Source organism: Mandrillus leucophaeus, unplaced genomic scaffold, assembly GCF_000951045.1.
Source record: "Mandrillus leucophaeus isolate KB7577 unplaced genomic scaffold, Mleu.le_1.0 Scaffold1, whole genome shotgun sequence".
Classification (NCBI taxonomy): Eukaryota; Metazoa; Chordata; class Mammalia; order Primates; family Cercopithecidae; genus Mandrillus; species Mandrillus leucophaeus.
In genome coordinates this window covers 335373-344625 of record NW_012098097.1, presented here as the reverse complement: position 1 = coordinate 344625, position 9253 = coordinate 335373, and the positions used below count along the sequence as shown (strand labels likewise).

The window sequence follows — 9253 nt, the reverse complement described above, 5'->3', positions numbered from 1 at the left end:
TGTTAGCCAGGATGGTCTCGATCTCCTGACCTCGTGATCCGCCCGTCTCGGCCTCCCAAAGTGCTGGGATTACAGGCTTGAGCCACCGCGCCCGGCTACATTTTGTTTTTTTGAGACGATCTCACTCCACCCAGGCTAGAGTGCAGTGCCATGATCACAGCTCACTGCAGCCTCCACCTCCTGGGCTCAAGTGATCCTCCCACCTCAGACTCTTTAGTAGTTGGGACAACAAGTGCGCACACCACCACACCCGGGTAATTTTATTTATTTTTTGAGACAGAGTCTTGCTCTGTCACCAGGCTGAAGTGCAGTGGCAAGATCTCAGCTCACTGCAACCTCCGCCTCCTGGGTTCAAGCAATTATCGTGCCTGGGTCTCCCGAGTACCTAAGATTACAGGCATGTGCCACCACACCCAACTAATAATTTTTTTTGTAGAAACGGGGTCTCACCATATTGCCCAGGCTGGTCTCAAACTCCTGGGCCCAAGTAACCCGCCCCCTAGCCTCCCAAAGGGCTGGGATTATAGGCATGAGCCACAGTGCCCAGCCTAGAACTTTTTAATGATAATTTACCATTGAAATTTGTTATTCCGCACACTCTCAAGCTATAGAACTTATTAATCCTTTCTATCATATCATAAATATCTGTGTATGGTGGGAGGTAAAGGTCAAATTATACTGATCTCCTAAATGGATCTATCATTCTAAATGCATGTCTCAATCCCACTTACTATTTATTTCTTCCTTTCCCCGCCAGTGACCTGAAACATTACTTTGGTAAAAATTTTATGGGCAGGTGCAATGGCACACACCTATGATCCCAGCACTTCAGGAGGCTGAGGTGAGAGGATTGCTTGAACCCAGGCATTCAAGACCAGCCTGGGCAAAATAGCAAGGCCCCTCTCTCAAAAAAATTAATAAATAAAAAATACTATTTGGCGTATGGCTGGCTGGCCTAATCTTTCCTTACACACTATCTGTCCCTTCCTGCCCCCACCCAAAAAAAAAAAAAAAAATCTAAAAACCTGAATTTCTTGGGCTACCCATGCTATTGCAGACAAGACTTACCTGGCAGCTTGAGTAGCTTGGAGCTGATTTTCCACATTGCTGCTATTTATGCCTTTGACAATGTCATCAACAGACCAATTTACAGTACCCTAGAAGAAAAGTGAAATTTTGCACATTATCATTAAGCTTAAATACAAACAACAAAATCCACACTTACTTGTGTAAACATCATTAGGCTTATAGCCAGCTACTACATATTTAACCCTACATTTAATTTTGCCTGTTAAATATTCATTATTTTATATGTAGAACAGTTTCCAAACTCGGTGTCATGACTCACTAGAGTCTCAAGTTATGGAGTATCCAAGTGTTTTGTCGCTAAAAAAAGCAGCTTTGACCCATTTAAAAAATGAACTAGAAGGCCAGGCATGGTGGCTCACACCTGTAAGCCTAGCACTTTGGAAGGCTCAGGAGGGAGGATAGTTTGAGCTCAGGTGAGACGACCTCCCCACGACAAAAAAAAAAAAAATCCAGGCATGGTGGTGTTTGCCTGTCGCCATACAAGACCAAAGATTATTTCTACATTAGTCTCAATATACTTTGAGGGAGAAAGACATGAAGTTATAGGCAACGTTCTGAGGATTTTCTTTTTTTGAGATGGAGTTTCACTCACTCCCCAGGCTAGAGTGCAGTGCCATGATCCTGGCTCACCACAACCTCCGCCTCCTGGGTTCAAGCGATTCTCCTGCCTCAGCCTCCCGAGTACCTGGGATTACAGGCATGCACCACCACGCCCAACTAATTTTTTTTGTATTTTTAGTAGAGACAGGGTTTCTCCATGTTGCTCAGGCTGGTCTTGAACTGCCAACCTCAGATGATCCGCCCACCTGGGCCTCCCAAAGTGCTAGGATTACAGGTGTGACCCACCACGCCTGGCCGAGGATTTTCATATCTAATTTTATAACCTGTGTATTTCCATGGTTGAGTGTTGTTGCAAATATACATGTTTTATGTTCGGCTGGGCAAAGTGGCTCATGCCTGTAATCCCAGCACTTTGGGAGGCCGAGGTGGGTAGATCACCTGAGGTCAGGAGTTCAAGACCAGATTGGGAAACATGGTGAATCCCCATGTCTACTAAAAATGCAAAAATTAGCTAGACATGGTGATGATCCCCTGTAATCCTAGCTATTTGGGAAGTTGAAGCAGAAGGGTCACTTGAACCCAGGAGATGGAGGCTGCAGTCAGCCGGAGATCGCACCACTGCACTCCAGCAATGGGTAACAGCTCAAGACCCATTCCCCGACCCCATCAAAAAAAAAAAAAAAAAAAATTTATGTTGTGAATCACAGTAGAAAGGTTTGAGAACCAGTGCTACCCGTAATTTAAAAAGACAGTATCCCCGTCTCTCCAGGAGCCTGACGCCTCACAGAAGAAATGTGACAAGCAGACAAACAGCGTAAAACAAGTGGTAAACAGATGGGCTACACAGCATTTACTCCCCATTTTGGGTGCAGAACCAGGTGCTAGAGAATCCTGAGAAAGAAGTGTCTTTCCTGCTAGGCTAAGGAGTGCTATAAGGAGAAGATGAGCTTTGAGTATTAGTACCCTAGATATAGAACATAGGTAGTATTCAATTAAAAAAAAAAAAGATAAATGTGGAGTGCTAAAGGAAGCATAATGTGGCTGGGCGTGGTGGCTCACACCTGTAATCTCAGAACTTTGGGAGGCCAAGGCAGGCAGATCACCTGAGGTCAGGGTTTGAGACCAGCCTGACCAACATTGCGAAACCCCGTCTCTACTGGAAAAAAACAAAAATCAGCTGGGCATGGTGGCACATGCCTGTAATCCCAACTACTCCGGAGGTTGAGGCACGAGTATCACTTGAACCCAGGAGGTGGATGTTGTGGTGAGCCAAGATGGTGCCTTGCACTCCTGCCTGGGCAACAAAGCAAGGCTTCATCTTAAGAAAAAAAAAAAAAAAGGAAGCATATTGTGAGAAAAAGATGTAGGAAAGTGCCCAGATGAAAGATAAATTTGAAAATCTAAGATAGGTCTACTTTATGGAAGGCCTTCATGGAGCAGGGATTTTTATTTTTACAGATAGGGTCTCACTGTCACCCAGCACAGAGTACAGTAGTACAATCATAGCTCGCTGCAACCTCAAAATCCTGGCAAGTGATCCTTCTGTCTCAGCCCCCTGAATACCTAGGACTAAAGGCCAATGCCACCATGCCCAGCTAACTTTATTTTTTATAGAGACAAGGTCTTGCTACGTTGCCTAGGCTGGGCTCAAACTCCTGGCCTCCAGTGATCCTCCCATTTCAGCTTCCCAAAGTGTTGGCATGAACAGGCATGAACCACCATGCCCAGCTGGAATATGAATTTTTTTATTTTTATTTTTTTCCTCGATTGTTGCCCAGGCTGGAGTGCAATGGGACGATCTTGGCTCACTGCAACCTCCGCCTACCAGGTTCAAGCAATTTGGAGGATGGATTTTGAGGAGAGAAAACACATGTCTAAGGCAGTACTTTAGGAAAAATTTCAGGAAAATAATATATGGCACAGAAAGGAGGAAATGATAACTTAGGAGGCTACCGTAAATATTTCAGAAGGAAAGTCCTGAACAAAGCTGGTGACAAATACAAAAAAAGAGAGAATACCAAAAAAGGCAGAAATAAACCAAAAACGGGCAGGGCCTGGTGGCTCACGCCTGTAATCCCAGCACTTTGGGAGGCCAAGGCAGGCATATCACGAGGTCAGGAGTTCAAGACTAGCATGGCCAACATGGTGAAACCCTGCCTCTACTAAAAATATAAAAACAGACCGGGCAGTGGCTCACACCTGTGATCCCAGCACTTTGGGAGGCCAAGGCGGGTGGATCACGAGGTCAGGAGATCGAGACCTTCCTGGCTAACACGATGAAACCCCGTCTCTACTAAAAATACAAAAAAATTAGCTGGGCGGGGTGGTAGGTGCCTGTAGTCCCAGCCACTTGGGAGGCTGAGGCAAGAGAATGGCGTGAACCTGGGAGGTGGAGCTTGCAGTGAGCTGAGATCACACCACTGTACTCCAGCCTGGGCGACAGAGGGAAACTCAAAAAAACAAAACAACAAAAAAATACAAAAACTAGTCAAGCATGGTTGTGCGTGCCCCTAATCCCAGCTACTCAGGAGGCTGTGGCAGGAGAATTGCTTGAACCCAGGAGGCAGAGGTTGCTGTGAGCCAAGATTGTGCCACTGCACTCCAGCCTGAGCAACAAAGCGAGACCCCGTCTAGGGGGAAAAAAAAAAGAATAAACCAAAAACTGGTTGGCTCTGGACACAGTGGTCAGGTCAAGGTACCCAGTTAGCAGCTAGAAATGCAGGGAAGTCTGAAGGAAGGTCAGAGCTAAAGGAAGATCCTAAATCAGCTTCAGTGGATTATGGAAGGCAGGAAAGAAGACAATTACTAATTGGGAACAGAGAAAAAGATCCTCACAGATAGTTACAACCTAAGGCTAAAAATGTTAGGTTTACTTGAATTTCTAAGAAAAGTTCCTACTGATTTTCTGGATTTCACGTAACTCATAAACCAAAATACATGTTTTACCTGGTTGTTGCGGTTTTCCTGCAGCGGAGAAGTAGCATCATCAGGAAATGAGCTTACGTTTCTCCTCTTCAGCATCTGGTCATCCTTCTTAGCTTTCCTCAGCTCCACATTGACCTCTATTCTGCGACGCCTCATTTCCTTGAGAAAAGATAACATGCCGTTTCACCTATCACATCAGTTTTTGTTGCTAAGTGAGGGTATTTTTAAAAAGATCCCTAAGTTTTCACCCCTTTCCAAATGTCCTCCCATTTAAACACCACCACAGGAAAGCAACAGAAAGTACTCACTGTACTGTCTTTTCCCTTGTTCTTGAATCTGTGAAGACGGGCAGCTGGTGTATTAGCATTCTCGTTGGTGGACATGGTTATGAGACAAAGGGAGAAAGCTAAAAGATGGGTGAAGAGAAAAATATTTCCTTTATCGTTTTCCTTTGTCAATAATAGTACCAAATAAGAATTGAATTATCAAGCATCTACTGAATCCACACCTGTATACTAGAGGGGGGATCATCATGTTTTCAGCACTACGAAATAGCTTTACCCAAAGGGGAACTGTCCCCCTTCCCTCTGAAGGGCTGAGACTTCCTGGAGAGGGCTGTCCATCAGAAATAGAATGTAAGCTATATAAATTGAAACTTCCTAGTAGCCATACTTTTTAAAAGGCGAAAAGAAACAAGTGAAACTAATTTCAATAATTTATTTTATTTAACCCAACATATCCAAATAGTATTTCAACATATATATTTCAATATATAAAATAACTGACATCTTTTACATTCTTTTTCCATACTCCATCTTTGAAGTCTTTTGTGTACTTTAAGCTTACAGCGTATTTCAATTCGGACTAGCCACGTGTGTCCACCGTTTCTGACAGCCTGGCTCGATACTCCAGAGTCCCTAATAGTTAATCCAAGGCAAAGTAGGGGAATCAAGTTAACTTACAGCTAAAAATTATGTGCCAGGGCAATAAATTCAGATTCTCAGGAGGCTCGCACTACTTTACTGTCTTTACTTGGCCAAAATAGGTGCAGATTCGAAAACTAAAAAAAATTTGCTTCATCATTACATTATGGTCAACATTAAAAATGCAGTGCCGCATGTCGCATATTTGATTTGCATTTCCAGAGACTAGGAGCGAATGCACTTAATTAGGACGACATCAGCTGTGCGTCATTCAGAAGACGACAAAAGTCAAAGCCCTCCTTACAATTTGCTATCTTTGCTTTCATTACGCTCGCCTACGACTTGGTGGCACAGCCACCCCGGGGCCAAAGTGTCAGAGACGGTGCTCCCAACTGCCACCCCCAGCCCCAGCCCCTGCCCCTGCCCCTGCCCCTGCCCCTACGTAGGGGAAGATGCAACGAGAAAGGGGGAAGCGAGGCCAGGGCCGCCACGAGCCCTCCCGGGACATTCGCCCTCAGGCCTGGCTCGCTCCGATTCTCCCGGCCGCGACGCGTTATGGTCTCCGCTGCCATTTGAAGAGCGTCGGCGCCCTAAACCCGCAGACCTCGCGAAACTCAGCCGCCTGGTCAATGAACCAGTCGCCCCCGAGGCCTAGACAACGCGGGAGGCTGAGCCAGGCTCGGCGTGGACCCGGGGCCTCCTTCCCCCCACCCAAAGGCGAACGCCGCCCGCGGGCAAACCGTTAGCGCTCGGGCCGAGCCGCCGCCTGAGTCTGTACCTGCGAAGCGGGCCCGGGCTTCCACGGGAGGCGATGCGGGGAATCAGCGGCTGTAGGACGGCTGCGCTCAAAGAGTCCACCTCGACTCAGCTCAAAGACCGTGTGGCTCGTGCAGCCGGCCGGCGCGATTTAAATTTCCCGGTGACTCCGCATTCCGATTGGCTGGTTCGAGCCCAAGCTGTGTTCCCATTGGTGGATTTGAAAAACACGTTGAGAGGGGAGGGAGTCATAGGGCTTAGGGGCGAGTGGGAGGGGGGAAAAAAAAAAAAAAAAAAGGAGGATGGCATCGCGAGATGAGGGAGCGGACGGGCGGTTCCCGAGCGCCTGGCCGGGCGGAGCGGGAGGACTCCAGATCCCGTCAAGCAACGCGAAGGGGCGGTCCCTGGGCCGTTCGTGTTTCCACTGGGTTGAAGCGCGCATGGTCCCTGGGCGTTTTCCTGGGCGACAGCCTTAAACAAATACCGCAAAATGATTCTCAAAGTCATTATTTTAAAAAAACTTTGTTGTTGATCGTCATGCAAATTAAAAAATGATAATTAGTAAATAAGTAATCTTTATAGAAAGACATATTGCTTTGCATTTTTTTCCTGTTACGATATCCGAAGAACTTGGCAGGGGTTTCTGGCCACTATGGGAGGGAAGATTTATGTTATATTTTTTAGTTTAGTTTTTTTTTTCAATTGCGTCGTAAAAGACTGTATAGAAGCCGCAAATATGGTAACAAAACGTTTCTTATTCCTGTTTCTCCAAATACTCAAGTTTTGTATTTTTAAATAATTTCGAATGCAGCAGAATTGCAAATCCTTATCCAGATTTGCCAAATGTTAACATTTTGCCACATTTGCTACTGCTGTCTCTATACATATATATGTATACCTATGCACATGTGTACCTATGTGTGATTTCAATATGTTACTTTTTGAAACATTTGAGAGTTTCAGAATCATGTCCTTTTTCCTCTGTTTCACGGTGTATCTCCTAAGAAAAGACATTCTCTTACATAACCACACTGCAGTCGTCAAATTCAGAAAAACTGAAATTTCATGCTGTTGTTTAGTATGTAGTCTGTGTTCAAGTTTTGTCAATTGTTCCAGTAACATTCTATGCTCGTTACACATTTCTGAATTTCGCATTTTTTGCCATATGCTCAAACGAAGAAACAAAACAAAGATGGTCAACAGAGCATCAGGATTATGGGCCATTTTTGTTTCTGCAATTTTTTTGTGTTCTAAAAGATTACATTTTAGAAAAGTTGTCATGGTTTATTTCTTACTATAAATAAATTCAAACACCAAAATTGTCCATTCTTGCAGTCATTAATGCCAGTCTCATTCATTGTATAGCAGCCAGAGTTCATAAAGGGTTGCACCTACTCTTAATCAGCATAATCCCATCCCCCTAAATGCAAGAATGTGGAAGGAATTCACCCCTAAACCAATCACTGTGAGGCATTCTCTCAGCTACTGAGAATGGTTCAGGGGCAGGCACATGACCTAAATTCATCCAGTTGGACAGCCTGTGCCTTTTGTTTACTGGTTGGAGGTAGGAAAGCAGCCTCTGTTCTTCTGAACTGAGGGATGTGAGTCCTAGAAATCTGAATAAGAAAACTGTAGGGAGGGCCGGGCGCAGTGGCTCAAGCCTGTAATCCCAGCACTTTGGGAGGCCGAGACGTGCGGATCACAAGGTGAGGAGATCGAGACCATCCTGGCTAACACGGTGAAACCCCGTCTCTCCTAAAAAATACAAAAACTAGCCGGGCGAGGTGGCGGGCGCCTGTAGTCCCAGCTACTCGGGAGGCTGAGGCAGGAGAACAGCGTGAACCCGGGAGGCGGAGCTTGCAGTGAGCTGAGATCTGGCCACTGCACTCCAGCCTGGGTGACAGAGGGAGACTCCCTCTCAAAAAAAAAAAAACAAAAACAACAACAACAACAAAAAAAAAAGAAAACTGTAGGGAAACCTTGAGAGGTCTGACCCGCTGTATCTCTGAAGGTTTGCAATTATGAGATCCGATACACATTTCTTTTGTATTGTCAAGTTGAGTTTCTTCTCTCTTTTTTTTTTTTTTTTCTTTTTTTTTCTTGTCTTTGATACAGGGTCTGGCTCTGTCACCCAGGCTGGAGTGGAGTGGCACGATCTTGGCTCACTGCGACCTCTGCCTCCTGAGCTGAAGCCATCCTCCCACCTCAGCCTCCCAAATAGCTGGGACTACAGGTACATACCACCACGTCCAGCTAATTTTTGTATTTTTTGTAAAGACAGGGTTTCACTATTTTGCCCAAGCTGGTCTTGAACTCCTGAGCTCAAGCAATCCACCCACCTTCGCCTCCCAAAGTGCTGGGATTACAGGCCTGAGCCACCATACCAAGCCAAGTTGAGTTTCTTTTGCTTGAAAATACTGACTACTATGTGTCCAGAAGTGTTCTGAGTGTTTACCATGTATTAATACACTTGATCTTCACAACTGTGAGGTAGTACTGTTATTTGCTCTATTTCACAAAAGAGAGCACTGAATCACAAGTGTTTATGTAACTTGTCCAGGGTCACACAGCCAGTACATGGCAAAGACAGATTCAGCCATAACAGATCCTGGTTCCAGGATCTGTATTCTGAACCGCTATTCTGTACTTGCACCTAAAAACAACCTGAAACAGAAGTATAATGCCCAAAATTGCCTTTGAAAGATACGATATAGTCGAGCGCGGTGGCTCACACCTGTAATCCTAGCACTTTGGGAGGATGAGATGGGCAGATCACCTGAGGTCAGGAGTTCGAGACCAGCCTGGCCAACATAGGGAAACCTCGTCTCTACTAAAAATACAAAAAATTAGCTGGGCGTGGTGGCGGATGCCTGTAACCCCAGCTACTTGGGAGGCTGAGGCAGGAGAATCGCTTGAACCTGGGACGCAGAGGTTGCAGTGAGCCGAGATCACGCCATTGCGCTCCAGCCTGGGCAACAATAGCGAAACTCCATTTCGAA

General features: G+C 45.6%; 1 protein-coding gene across 2 annotated transcripts in view; it reads right to left on the bottom strand.

The window, feature by feature from the left end:
- The window catches only part of KPNA2 (karyopherin alpha 2 (RAG cohort 1, importin alpha 1)), a 12124-nt gene extending 5534 nt beyond the window's left edge, over positions 1–6590 (bottom strand). The window contains exons 1-4 of one of the 2 annotated variants that reach the window (XM_011974103.1): positions 6277–6590; positions 4884–4981; positions 4597–4734; positions 1069–1157 (exon numbers count right to left, since the gene is read on the bottom strand). In XM_011974103.1, coding sequence (XP_011829493.1) covers positions 1069–1157; positions 4597–4734; positions 4884–4958 — 302 coding nt within the window. In that variant the 5' untranslated portion in view covers positions 4959–4981; positions 6277–6590. Of the gene's footprint in view, positions 1–1068; positions 1158–4596; positions 4735–4883; positions 4982–5537; positions 6159–6276 lie in introns of those variants that run through there. The other variant, XM_011981043.1, reaches the window with a different exon arrangement.
- Between the last annotated feature and the right edge of the window lie 2663 nt (positions 6591–9253).